The sequence below is a fragment of the Sinohyriopsis cumingii genome, chromosome 1, assembly GCF_028554795.1.
Source record: "Sinohyriopsis cumingii isolate HCF-2022 chromosome 1, ASM2855479v2, whole genome shotgun sequence".
NCBI classification, from domain to species: Eukaryota; Metazoa; Mollusca; class Bivalvia; order Unionida; family Unionidae; genus Sinohyriopsis; species Sinohyriopsis cumingii.
In genome coordinates this window covers 24,011,833-24,026,492 of record NC_142961.1, presented here as the reverse complement: position 1 = coordinate 24,026,492, position 14,660 = coordinate 24,011,833, and the positions used below count along the sequence as shown (strand labels likewise).

At 34.0% G+C, this 14,660-nt stretch overlaps 1 protein-coding gene across 8 annotated transcripts in view; it reads right to left on the bottom strand.

The window, feature by feature from the left end:
• The window catches only part of LOC149806557 (uncharacterized), a 176,359-nt gene that overhangs the window by 97,733 nt on the left and 63,966 nt on the right, over nt 1-14,660 (bottom strand). For all 8 annotated transcript variants that reach the window (XM_089954581.1, XM_089954591.1, XM_089954603.1 and 5 more), the window contains one exon: nt 540-650. In XM_089954581.1, the coding sequence (XP_089810707.1) occupies nt 540-650 (111 nt within the window). The remainder of the gene's footprint in view (nt 1-539; nt 651-14,660) is intronic.

Genomic DNA, 14,660 nt, shown 5'->3' with positions numbered 1-14,660 from the left:
TGCCCAGAGACATTTATTACATTAAACAAATTCCAAAGAAAAGAAGAATGATATTCCAAATGATGGAAATGACTAAGGTATCAGACTGAGATTGTTTATTTTTGTTCTAGACCCCCATATTACTAATTGGACAAGGAAATTCACCTTGGACTATGGATTAGCACCAAGAAAGTGATAACAATGCACTGATTACAGATAATGTATTACTGCTTTTAAAAAAGATTTTTATTTTATGCTTCCCTATTACCTTATGAAGATTTGATGGAAAGATGGTTGGGCTCTAAGGTCGTAAAGCTGCATGAACACAAAAAAGCACACAGAACTTAGCCTCTAAAGTTATATATCTGGGATTACTAACTTTTAACAGGAGATTTTAAATATACATGTATTTAAATATACTTGTAATTTAATAAAAGTCTGTTGTTTAATGTAGTCGCAAGTTTCAAGCATGACATCAAGACAAATTTTCTCTGTACAGGAGAGACTGCATACATATACTGGCATGTTTGGATTATATAGGATTCCATATCAATGGTTACCTGCGGAGCAAGTTCAGCAGGATCATTCCTCTGACCTGGTTGGGAATCATATGACTGGGGGCTACGAACAGGGCGGCCCTCATCCCAGTAATGTGGGGCTTGTCTTGTGGGCTTTTTAATGGAGAAAAAAATACCACAATGAAAAAAAAAATCCTGTTTCAAAATGTTTATGAGGGAGAAATGAAAATAAAAAATGGGGGTGGAATTATGTCAGAATGATGGAACAGAACTTTTGAAGACCAAGAAAAGAAAATAACACTGAAGGAAAATCTGATCAAAAGAAATAAAATTAAACAAAGTAGAAAGAAAGATCAGTAGGGAAATTAAGTATGATCAAGTTAAAGAAACGAAAATTCACAAACAAGAAAATGTAGAACCAGCAAATTCAGAAGGTCAACATGTTACTGACTCATAATTTTGATTTTGTGGAGGCAAACTTGTCAGCAATTAAACTACTGTTTGGGGGGTAAACTATTTGTGTAAAATTAATTTTAGTTTTATACAGTACAGCTCGTGCAATTTTTCATTTCTCCATCCATTATGGTGGGGAAGTTAATCCCCTCAATGCGAGACATTCCATGCTGTAGTTCCATGATGGAAGGGCAAGCAGTTAGCAGCTCACCACTGTTACACACCATGGGCACCTGTGTGCAAATCATCACCAAGGGATTTGAACATATTACAGTGTCTGAGAAAGCTGCATATCCAATGCTTCTAAACAACTACAGAAGGACCTATAAGACATACTTTATCTCAAAGAAATCTGAATTAACTTATCCACTGACTTGATTAGAGGCACAGCTTACAGCTTCGTTCTGGGTGGCATACATTTATCCCCCAGTTAGAAAGTAAGCAAAATCAAATGAGTTACGCACAATTAAATCACAATTGACAGATATTTCTATTTAAAAATAAAGAAAAGAACAGAAAGCATGCAGAACGGAATCATATTTTACGCTGAGTTATGAACCGTCGTTGCTCAGTCTCTGTGTGGCAATGGTCGTACATGCAGTCAACAATAACATGTATTCACAAAGTCGTTTAATGCACAAAACTGGCTAGTATGCACTGTCATGGGGCCTTTGCATCAGTAGATATTCTTCAAAAATCAAAACTTTGGAAGCCCTTGCCACAAATGTTAAAAAAATTGATATATCATATTTACTCACTTACAAGTCAAGTCAAACTGCAAAGGTCCTGATCCACTGTAGCATAATCTGGGGTCTATTTTATTTGTTCTACTGATTAGTCCCAACAAACCACACAGACCCAGATTTGCCAGTGCATTATGCAATGGCAGATCTTGGTCTGTGCAGTTTGCACTTGGATTCATCTTATAAGCAAGTATTATGGTAGTTAACATGCGAAAGTGATGTCCTATTCAGATCCCAGCCTGGGAAAGGCAGAAATATGTCATTTTTATCACATAAAGACATAGAAATTGGAGTATACCTATCACAACAATTCCAATCATAACACAAGTTTGATAAATGTCCATAATAACATTTTATTTTTTTAATAAATAACAAAATAGAAATTGTCCTCATTTGAAGACTAATCTCTTTCTTTCCTATCATTCTCTCTCTCTCTCTCTCTCCTGATTATATAGGGTATTTAAAATGTTCTGAGTATTTTAATATAACATTTTTGTTTCTTTGAACCTGCCAATTAATTTAACACTGACTGATAGATAAAATAGCATTCTAAAAATTTACAGCAGTTGCAGATGCAGCACACTGGATATATATGCAGTGTAACATAGATAAATGACAGTGACCTTAAAAATGTCAGAGGAGAAAAAAAATTCTACTACTGTACAAAGGGCATATTTTAAATATTCAGATAGTCTTAGATTACACTCTTAATGATATCAAGGCCAACTTGGATGAAGTTTATAGATGAAATTTTCTATCATATCCTACAATAATGAGGTGGTTTCATTCTTTTAAAGATGGTCAGAAAGCCATGGAAGATGATCCATGTTCTGCAACACTGTTGTCTCCAACAGATGATTCCCAATAAGGTCACTAGCAGACGACATTCTGTCCATGTTACTTGAACGATGGGCAACCTGGCAGTTTCTCCTATGTGCGACCACTGAAATTGTCCATTTTTAACAAGGCACACTGAAGCAAAATCAATTTATAAATTACAAATATAGATACTAACAGAAAGCCTGATTTGCATTCCGTTTATATATGTATGTTTTGTAACAGTATCTTGAGATTCAGCGAATTTATTTCAACTTCCAAATACTGTATAAACTCAACGGTAAATCTGTTAGCACACCACAAATATGGCTGCTGATGTCATTAGGGAACTATCTATTAGTGAGTGAGAAGTGACTGCTTTGAAGGAGGCAACTGAGAATGATGACTGATACAGTGGAAGATATTTCCATTATCACATCATTAATTCATCCATTGTTTTAAATATACTGAAGAATTAACTGAAGCTCAAAAAGGTGTGTGCAAGATGGGTCTCTCTTTTGTGGATCAAAAACAGACTTGGGTTGAAATCACCAAACAGCTTTTTCTCAAATATGAAAAGTGTGACCAGAGCCATTTCAATGAGATTATCACAGGTGATGAAACATGGATGTACTTTTTTTGAACCCCAACCCCAAAAAATATAATATAGTCCAGATCAGAGAAAATGAGCAGACCGCAAACTGCTCAATGTAGTATGGCTGGCAAGAGAGCCTTTTATGCATTATTTTTACAAGCAAAAGGCCCAGTCAACCAGGTACCTGTACCTGACTTGGCTAGTAATACTGGACATTTTCGTGCCTCCAGAGCATTGCCAAAAGTTGTTGAACACTACTGAACCACCCATCCATATCCACCTACAATGCACTAGTACATAGATCTTCCATCATGACATACTTCCTGAAGCAACACAGCATCCAAACTTTGCCACATCCTCCACACAGCCTTTCACGTGGTTACAAGTGATTTTTGGCTGAATCCAGGAATACAAAAGATTCACTGTGGGGCAGACAATTAGAATGATGCCATGCAGTTGGGAATGCAGCTTTCTAGTGTATAAACAAAATAAAAATGGCATTTAAAAACTGTATAATCGGACTAAGAATGGATAGAGGTACATGAGGGCTACTTTGAGGGGATGCACTAATGTACTACTACTGTTTACTAATAAACAACTTTGTTGTACAGTGCATGAATATTCAGAACTTTTAAAATACCCTTATACAATGCAATCTCAGAATGTTTAGAGATTTGTGCTTATTATTTCCTGGTGAAGATGAAGAAAGGTCTTGTAACATTTATAGATTGCATGCTTGCATATTTGAGTTTTGGCCATAAACTGAACCATGCTCAGGACTATTGGATAGATTTCAATATAAAAAATCTCTCTCGTATCAAATAAATTTCTGGTTTATTTAGTTTCTTTATTGATGGAAAAAGTATCTAAGGGTCATTGTCAACATTAAAATGTTATTCATGTCTCCAGTGCAAAGAAATAAGTACAGCAAATCATTTGTATCTGGTATTTTCAGTCTAGGAAACTCGGGCCATAGTATTTTATCCAACTCTCAAACATAAGTGCTGTGAACATATGCCATTTTTATGTTTAATACACCTCTATGAAGACAACTGAAACTTTATGCATAAACTATTTTTCTTTTTACAGTCATAGTGACGTTTTCCTTTGCCCTTTTGCCCCCAAAATCGATAGGTTTCTTCCCTACCCTAAGTGTAATCCATCCACCATGTTTGGGCAATGTCTGCAATGTAAAACTTTCTTCTTTCAGTCAGTGACCTTGACCTACAACCCTTTGACTCTCAGATCAAATGCCTTCTTCCTTGCCTCAGGTGTAATCTCTCCACAAAGTTTGGCTAATGTATGTTATAAAAAGCATATACAAACATCTTTTTCTCAATTTCAGTATGTTTAATGGAGAGTTCATTCAAAATTTTAGTGAAAACGCACATAGTAGTTATCTGACTTAAGTAATGGTCTTCTGTCATCTGTCTCTCTCTGTCTCTCTCATGAACTGAACCTACAGTTTATTGAATAAAATATCTGTGTAAATAAAAATTATATGCAAGAATATGCTCATTAACAATGGGATTTTATTTGCCAGCACACCTGCTTCCAACAGCTATGCTTATTAAGAGAACCACCACATTTAAAAATTAAAGAGATAAAAAACAACACTTTTTTTGTTACAGCACCGCCTAAAAATGAAAGAGAATAAACCACACTTTTTTTGTTATAGCATCTCTTTGGGATAATATCTGGTAATATTTAAACAAGTTTAGGGAGCAATATTTACATGTATTGTATATGCATAATGTTATAAGTCATTAGCATAGTCTCGCTCTCTCTCTCTCTCTTATACAAAAATTAAAACTCTCAGCACAAAAGAAAAATTGGTTCAGTATCCATGTTTGTATTATGTAGGTTCACCCAAAATTGTTGAGAATTGAACCAATGGTTTATTAACTAAAATATCCATGCAAATATATTATTATGGCAAAGAATATCTTGACTAACAATGGCTTTTTATTTTGTCAATGTGTCTGCTCAAACAAATGTTCTTATGAGGACAACCAGGAGAACACTTCTTATTTTAGCAAATGCAACTCATCTAATATATGATATTGTTTATGCTTTTTGGGGAACAAATTATAAAAAAAGGAATTCAATAATTCAGTGAACTGTATTTTCATATGAGAAGTATCTGATAATTCAATTACTAATTACCCCCACATCTTTCATCCTTATCACTCATTTTTTATTTCCTCCTTCTCTCTGTTACTCTCATAATTGAATCTTGCATTGTTTTTTTTAAATTTTTTATTTAAAATAGTAAACATAACCTTTTGGTTGTAACTGAATACTTTCAGCAGATTTCTATTATTCTGAATGGTAAAAAATTGTTTATGCAATTTGCAACAAAATAAAATTGTGTTTATTCATGAATTAGCAGGAAAGGAATAATCAACTGAAGCAGAAAATCTTATCAAAACAGCATAGAAATGTCCAAGTTAAGGTAATATGCGATATAAGGGAGATAATTTGCTTATATTTCATATTTATTTTGCAATATTAGTCCTCTTTAAATCATTTACAGTGTAGATCTGCAAGGATGCATGATGCATAAGATGAGTTTCAACTTTTAAACATCATAACGCCTCAAATTTCCAAGTGGCAGTATTGAGAGGCTTTTCTTTAATCCTCTCTACACTCAATCCATTCCCAATTTTTGATGTGTGGAGAAATGAAAAAGTCACCTGAGCTGTACCATGAAGAAATGTTCCAAACAATCCCTACAAATATAATACACTTTATGCCTAACATTTTCTGACTTAACAGTTAGTTCAGTAAACATTAAAGAAATAAAAAGTATGATTTAAATTGTGCATATATAGGTATTTGCATGAGGCTCAAACATCCATCTTTAATATAAATAGAAACTAGTACAGAATACATGTACTGTAGTACCAAATTATTTTTCACCTAGTTCAAATCTAATATAATGATGAAACTTTAAAAAACAATTCAATGCTGTGAATTTATGAAATAAAAACAGTTGACTCATGAATTTCATCTAAACACAGTGGTCCCTTGCAACTACACACCTTGCCTTTATTAAGCCCTGTCTCTGTAAAATATCTCTCTTTTTAAATTCCAATGTAACATTTGTAGGCATAGATTACTTTATTGAAATTAACACCTCCTTATACCAAGCCATTTCTTTGTATGGAAACAATATATTTGATGGATTTTAGGTTTTTTACCTTTATATTTTCTTTCATATATCTATTCCTTTTAAAGGATTCTGATAGCTTTACCTTTTGTCTTGTGGTACTTCATGATTACATTTATTTGGAAGGCTATGCATCTTACTAAAGTTGACGTACAGTTCTTCATTTTTATATTCACTTATAAATTGAATCAAACTTCAAAGAAAGATCCTGATCAGCTGTAGCATAATGTGCCTGCAGATCAGAGTTTATTGGTCATCCCCTTCTCTGCTTGCCTTGAGGGTTCCACCTCAATGCCTGTCTTGTAATATTGGTTGGCGGCTTACGTAGAGTGTGTCCTATCCAACCCCACTTTCTCTTCTTGATCTCATCCTCCACCAGAAGCTGGGAGGTTCTCTGCCACAGGTTGGTGTTGCTGATGGTGTCTGGCCAGCGGATCTGGAGAATTCTTCTTAGGCAGCTGTTGAAGAAGGTCTCAACTCTCTTTACAGTTGACTTGGTGGTTCTCCAAGTCTCAGCCCCATACAGTAGGACTGACTTCACATTGGAGTTGAACAGTCTGATCTTAGTAGTCAAGGAAATTTCTTTGGAGCTCCAGATGTTCTTGAGCTGTATGAAAGCTGCTCTCGCCTTTCCAATCCTTGCCTTGACACCTGCATCTGTGACACACTGATGGTTGATAATGCTGCCCAGGATTCCACCTCATCCAGGGGACCTCCCTGCAGTGTGACTGGGGTGTTACTGACATAATCGATCTTGCGGATCATGGTCTTGTCTTTGTGGATGTTGAGGCCAACCTGTGCTGATGTGGCTGCCAGTATGTTGGTCTTGTCCTGCATTTGCTGCTGACTATGGGACAAGAGTGCTAGGTCATCAGCAAAGTTCATGTCCTCAAATTGACTCCAGAATGTCCACCAGATCCCATTTCTCTACCCATTGGTGGACATCTTCATAATCCAGTTGATGGCGAGAAGGAAGTGAAATAGTGACAGTAAGCAGACTTGCCTCATGCCAGTCCGCACTAGGTAGTTGTCTGTGTGCTGTCCTGCATGAATGACTCCCTCCATGAATTGGTAAAGGATAAATTATTTCATAATGGAATCTCAGGAAAAACTAATCAGGATGAAGTGTTTTTTATACTTCTGAAAACAATGTGTGGTGATAATCTGGTTGGTAGAAGGTAGCTTCTGTAGCACCCAAAGGTACAGTATGCATTTCATTGGTACAAAGTAGCTTCTGCAGTACCCAAAGGTACAGTATGCAGTTCAATGGTACAAGGTAGCTTCTGGAGTACCCAAAGGCACAGTATGCAGTTCACTGGTACAAGGTAGCTTCTGTAGTACCCAAAGGTACAGTATGCAGTTCATTGGTACAAGGTAGCTTCTGTAGTACCCAAAGGTACAGTATGCAGTTCACTGGTACAATGTAGCTTCTGGTGCAGTATGTAGTTCAGTGCTTTTCTCCATATACATCAATGACATCATGAACGGAATTGTTTAAAAAGTTTACCTCTTTGCAGATGACTATATAGGCTCCACACCAATTCATAACATGCAGAGTACTCAAACCTTACAAAATGACATTAATAAACTAAGACACTGGACATGAAAATAATCATGTGATTCCAATCATCAGAATGCATATAATGCAAATGACATAGAAACTGGAGGAATGGTGATATAAATACACCCCTGCCTCTCTAATGTCATATCAGTACATTGTGTTGGAGATTAGTCCAGTGGTCTTGATGGAGATAAGTCCGGACAAGAAAGGGCATAACTCTTCTGGAAACAGTGAATACAATAGTCAGCATGCATATCTTCCGATGATTACTATAATATCTTCTAGTGCAACAACAACCTACCATTATACTCGTTTATAAGAGGAGTCCAAATGCAAACTGCACAGACCCAGATCTGCCATCACATAATGTGCTGGCAGATCTGGGTCTGTGCAGTTTTGTTAGGAGTAATCAGTAGAACAAACAACATATATCTTGGTCTGCAGGCACATTATGCTATGGCAGATCAGGATCTTTGTCGCTGCAATTTAATTTGACTTATAAGTGAGTATATACGGTACTAAACAATGCAAGAATAGTTGCATTCACAACATTCTGCCACATATTGCACCCAGGCAGTAATTGGTAAAGGTCAGCACTTTAGACCACTCAGCACCCCAGGACCCCTTAAAACATTTTTAAATAATCATTATACATGAGAGCATATGCACATATGTCTTCACACCATAGTATTTATTTATTCACACCACAGTGTCACCTGCTGTCATGGGTGAGTAACCTCAACTTTACACCTACATGTTTTGGGTTAATTCTAACCTAAATGTGTATCTTTTGGACTTTGTCAACAATTTTTTAGTAGAGTTTAGAAAAATTTTCACAAAATTTAATTGCTTCTTCTAGTGACTGTTGATTAACTATTTATATATTTATATCCATCTGCACTTGCAATAATGTAATCTAGGTACCCTTTCAGTTAGAATTAACTATGCTATATATATATATATATATATATATATATATATATATATATATATATATATATATATATATATATATATATATAGTTTCTGCTGTGTTCTGTGAAGTCTTAAGTGCAAATTACATTGTGTAATGTCCAAGAAGGAACATATTCCTTAACTGATGACATTGATATGTACAAAGTTTCATGGCCATACATTGAAAACTGAGGCTAGTTGCACTCACAAGATTATTACGTGCAATATGTGAACCTTGAGGCCAAAAAGAGCAATAACTGTAACAAACAAATTGCAATCACTGATTACATAGCTCCTTGTTACTTTCAATAGTCTCCAGTAGCCAATATAAACAGTACCATAGAATTTCAACTTTTCATTGGCAGTTTATAGCTAATATTGTGCAGACATACTGTGAAACTACCTATTCACCCACCCACATACCTCCTTATCTATTGTGAAAGGGCATAAAATACATTTAAAAAGAACTTTCCTTCTTGATTATACTAAAGTTGAGGTAACATTTTGAAAATAAACAGATTATGTTATTCTGTATAAATTTTAAAACTAATTGTTCTTAAATCTGCTAAAAAAGCTATTATCTTATTGTCCACCTGTAGAAGCAGAAATTACTAGGTCACATTACACAGCTAGCAGTACATAGGTCATGCATCAATAATTACATTGATTGACCACAGGTGAGGCTTCACATAAAAAGCATGCAGCATATAGTCCACTAACTTCCTGTGCTTATACACATGTACAATGTACAGTTGTCCTGCTGAGGGTAATGTATCACATACTCTATATTAGAGGTCGGCAACCTAGTTTACACACTGACACTTTTTTCCCCTGATTAATTACAAAATGAACAAGTTCATGCCACCAGTAAGAGAGTAACACTGTTAAAATCAAGAATTTTGGCTGCCCTTCATGTGTCACACAAAACCTCTTGACGTGTCACCTTGTGGCATGTTTGCTGACCCCAGCACTATATAGACATTAATATTCAATGTTTACCATTGAATAAACATATGTATTCCTTTTTCCAACTACCTTGGTCACAAAGGGCCTTCTAAGTAGGTACACTGAATGCATATAGGTCTAGCATAAAAGAATCAACCTGACTATAAACTCACAGATGTAACACATGTTAATAAAGCATAAAATACAGGTCACAGTGACCTTCTTTGGTTTTAAAAGATGCATCAAATTATCAAGTTTTAATGATGAGAACCTATACAAAACCCAAGAAATGAACTTGAATTAAAAATTTAAACAAAGTCACTGAGCATGAAATACAGGTCACAGAGACTTTTTTTAATAAAAAGGATATAGAACTTATCAACATGCATCCACGCACCAAATTTTAAGATTTTAGATAGGATATTATGCCAAAAATTTGTATACTCCTGAGCTAAATGTAAAAATTTAACCAAAGTCAGTAAAAGATAAAATAGAGGTCTCACTGATCCTCTTTTGCTGTAACTGTGTTGTAGCAACAGAAATGTATATTATCATCAATTTCACGACTACAGCATAAAATTCTAAGGAGTTATTGAAACTTGTGTGATGCATGTATATCTCACAATGCAGCACCCATGTACTGATATACTGATGTGTTGCTAGCTCTGCATTCTAGGCACATGTATCTTTAGACAGCATGTTGAAGGCAAGCAAAATAACTTTAAAACAAGATGGATGGCAACTATTCATCTGGCCTGTCTGCATTGCTCTTTAAAACTGTTACTGACTAGAGGGACGTGTTGGAAATAAGTGTGTCAGTTATCTCCAAAAATGAGCTTCGGTGATGAAAAATTCATGTATCTTTTTGGAGGTGGATGATAAATATTGCTGACAACACCAACTAAATAGATGCAGTTTTAACAAAGTATCCTGTCATACTTATATATATATATATATATATATATATATATATATATATATATATATATATATATATATATATATATATATATATATATATATATATATATATATATAATGTGTATTTAATTTATAATGTGTGTTGGTTTCTCTCCATTATTATATGTTATGTATATCAATATTGTGTTATTTACCTTGGTCAGTAATTGAGTTTAGGGCCTACCTGACTACTCACATCTTTTCTTGTTTTTGTTTTTTTATAAACAGTATTTTACAAACTAATTCTTGTCTATGATTTTATATTATATATTAAGATCATTATTAATTGCAAGTAAACATGTTTACAGATGATGAGTTCAAGGTCTAGCTTTTTATCTTTATAGAAATTAAGAAAGTTCTAGATGCAAGTTGTTTATGAATTTGAGGGGAAAATGACACTATGCTGGTTCTGTTATTGCATCTTAACTTTTTATGTGAATCTTGTTTACTTCAGAATTACTCATTGCATATCTTAACATCAGTCTTAGTGAAATCAAGCTGTGTTCAGTTGCAAGGATTTAATTATTTACTTCAATTATTCATTGGAATTACAAAGTGCTCTTTGACACTAAGATTAAATTACTATCTTGGAATTACTGTGAATTCACTTCGAGACATTCTGAATTATATCATTGTGATATATTAAGACTGTTAGCATATCACCACATTCAAGGCTATTAGTACATCAATTCATTCATATTGGAATTCATTTGAAACACCACTGGAATGGAATCAGAATCTCCTATACTGCTGGACTTGTGATAGAATTTGTAAGACTGTTTGGAATTTCATTCACAATACTGTAAGTTTTTTTAAATTTTCACTTTTATTCTTGGGAAATATACTATTTGTTTAATTTTAAAAAACTTGTTTGTTTTCAGTCTTTTCATTTACTTAGTTTAAGATCATAGAGTCATAACAGAAAATTGGGAGTTTGTCTGGGATATGAATTTCTGACAAATATTTCAGAAAAATTAAAACTGCTTTAGAAATTTAAATTCACTTTCTTTTGTGATTTTCTTAGTCCCTAGTATTTTGATTTCATATATTTGAGAAATCTTTAGTGAAATGAACAAACTTTCACAATATCATCAAAAGTGGACAACTTTACTTTGAATCCTACTCAGCAAGAGTTAGAGTCATTGAAAAAGGATGAGGTGCTTGAGCTTGCATGACAATATGATCTTTCTGAAGCCAAGTCTTCTTTAATGAAGCAAGATGTAAATAATATTTTGATCCAAAGTTTGGTGCGAAACCAAACTGAGGATAAAAGTACATTGGGTTTGAGCAGTTTGTTTGTATCTAGTTCAGAAAGGAAATTAAAAGAATTGCAATTAAAAAACCAGATAGAGTTATAATCAAGAATGACTGACCTTCAGAAGAAATTGATGCAATTGCAGAAAGAAGAAAGGGAGAGAAAGAAATCAAAAATCAGAAAGAAGAAATGCAAATGAAATGCACAGAGAGAAAGAAGAAAGAAAAATGCAAAAGCAAAAGGATGAAAGGGAAATGCAATTTAGATTAAAAGAATTAGAACTGCCAGACAGAAAGTATTCTTTCTCTTTTACATACAGAAATATTAGGTTTGTACCCCTTCTTAAAGAATATTTTCCTCATTTTTGAGAAAATTGCTGAAAGTTTGCAATGGCCTAGAGAGCAGTGGACTTTATTATTACAAAGTCTATTTATTGGCAAAGGTCAAGAAGCCTACATGTTACTCTCAGTACAAAAAAATGCTAATTAGGATGTGGTTAAGGAATGTATCTTGAAGGGTTATAAGTTGGTACCTGAAGCATATCAACAAAGGTTTAGGAATTGTGTAAAAAGAAAACAGGACAGACCCACATTGAATTTTCAATGGAAAAAGAACAACTGTTTGACAGGTGGTGCTCAGTCAAAAAGGTTGATCAGTATTACAATAACATCAGACAACTCATGTTAACTGAAGAGTTCAAGAAATGCCTTGATTGTGATGTCATGACTTACCTTGTAGAAGAAAAGGTGGAAACTTTAAAAAATGCTGTTCATACAGCTGTTTACCATTCCTTGACCCACAAAGTTTCATTTGTCAATAAGTCTTCCTCTTATCAGTATTTTGGTTTTAAAAAACCATCTCAGTCTCATGTGAGCATTTCCAAATCTCAATCTGATACAACCTTTATGAATCAAACTTCTGATAAGACTGATCTGAAATCCTTATGACTTTCTGTTTTAACTTATTCTAAGAATGGGTATGTTATTTTTTTATTGTTACAGATTGAGAGATAAGCATCAGTATAAAGACAGTGCTATTCCAAATGCTCTTATTTTTTGCAAGACACAATCCCCTTACTTTCATTAAACTGTTAAGGTAGAGTTTAATGTTGCATGAATATAACATTAACATTATGCACATCAAGGGAAAAGAAAATTTAATTGCAGATGCACTTGCACACTTATATAAAAATACCATACCACTTTATATATATTTTGTGTCATTCATAAGACATCGTCTTATGTAATTTTAGTTACATGTATATTGCTAAAAAGACTATTTGAATTCAGATGAGATACAAATTGGAACAGAGCAATGTTTCTAAGATTTTTGACATGAATGAGAAGTTAAAAACAGGGCTACAGTTCTTTAAATCATTATGGTCAAGCATTGGTTTCTTCAACAGAGGCTTTACATTGGCAGTTTTGAAATTGATGTAAATTTCTCAGATGAGAGAGGAGTATTGACAACACTGGTTAGTGAAGGCAATATTGAATCTAAGAGATCTAATTTTTTGAGAGGATTATATTTATTTCAATTATTAACTGGAATTACAAAGTGCTCTTTGGCACTAGGACTAAATTACTATCTTGTAATCAATGTGAATTCATTCTTGGATATTTTAGATTATATCATTGTGTACATCTACATATTTCAAGTATTGGTACATCAGTACATTCAATATCAGAATTCATTCATAACAATTCTGGAATTTATTCAGAATACTCGAGACACTTGGACTTATGATAGAAATTTATGGATTAATTGGGATTTAGTTCACAATACTGCAAGTTATTTTTATATTTTGAATTTGTATTCCAGGGAGAAAAAAATATTTGTTGAATATAAAAAATTTGTTGGTTTTTACTCTTTTCTGTTATTTAGTTTAAGACCAAAGAGTCAAGAAAACACACACACACACACACACACACACACACACACATACACACACACACACACACACACACACACACACACACACACACACACACACACATGCATACATGCTAGGTATCCAAAAATACAGGGGCCTTGAAGAATGGCTGAATGGTTTAAGGTGCTCACTGTGTGGGTTCAAGTCTCGGGCTCAGACAATGTGGGTATGTGAGAAAGCTTGCTAGTAGCTTCCCATGGGTTTGTTATTTTTCCTAGGGTTTTCAAGGATTCTTCCTTCACCAAATATACTACAGTAAAACCTGTCTTGAGAGACCACTGCTATGAGAGAACACCTGTCTTCAGAAACCAGATTTACTGATAATATAGTAAACGACCTCCTATGAGAGACCACCTGTCTTGAGAGTATTATTTTCTGGCAGAAGTGGTGGTCTTTCAAGACAGTTTCCACTGTAACTGCGATACATAGCCTAACATGTGTTGAAAAGTGGTATTTAACTAACAATGACAACAACAACTAGAAATATATACTTTTGAAATCATATTACCATTTTGCATTTATTTTGACTGTTTGTAATACATAGGTATCAATGGTATGGTTTTTGTGCAAAAAAACTATCCCTTGTCACCTTAAGTAAAGTTTATCCTAAAATAAAGAAAAAACCTGGGTACAAAAACCTACTGCAGATCATGCTTTATTTCTAAGTTATTTTCTTTATTTCCAAAAAGCTATTCATAATAAACATACATTTTTTATATTAAATTCATAAATGCAAGGGACCACTGAATTATCAGAATGAAACAAGTATTAAGCAT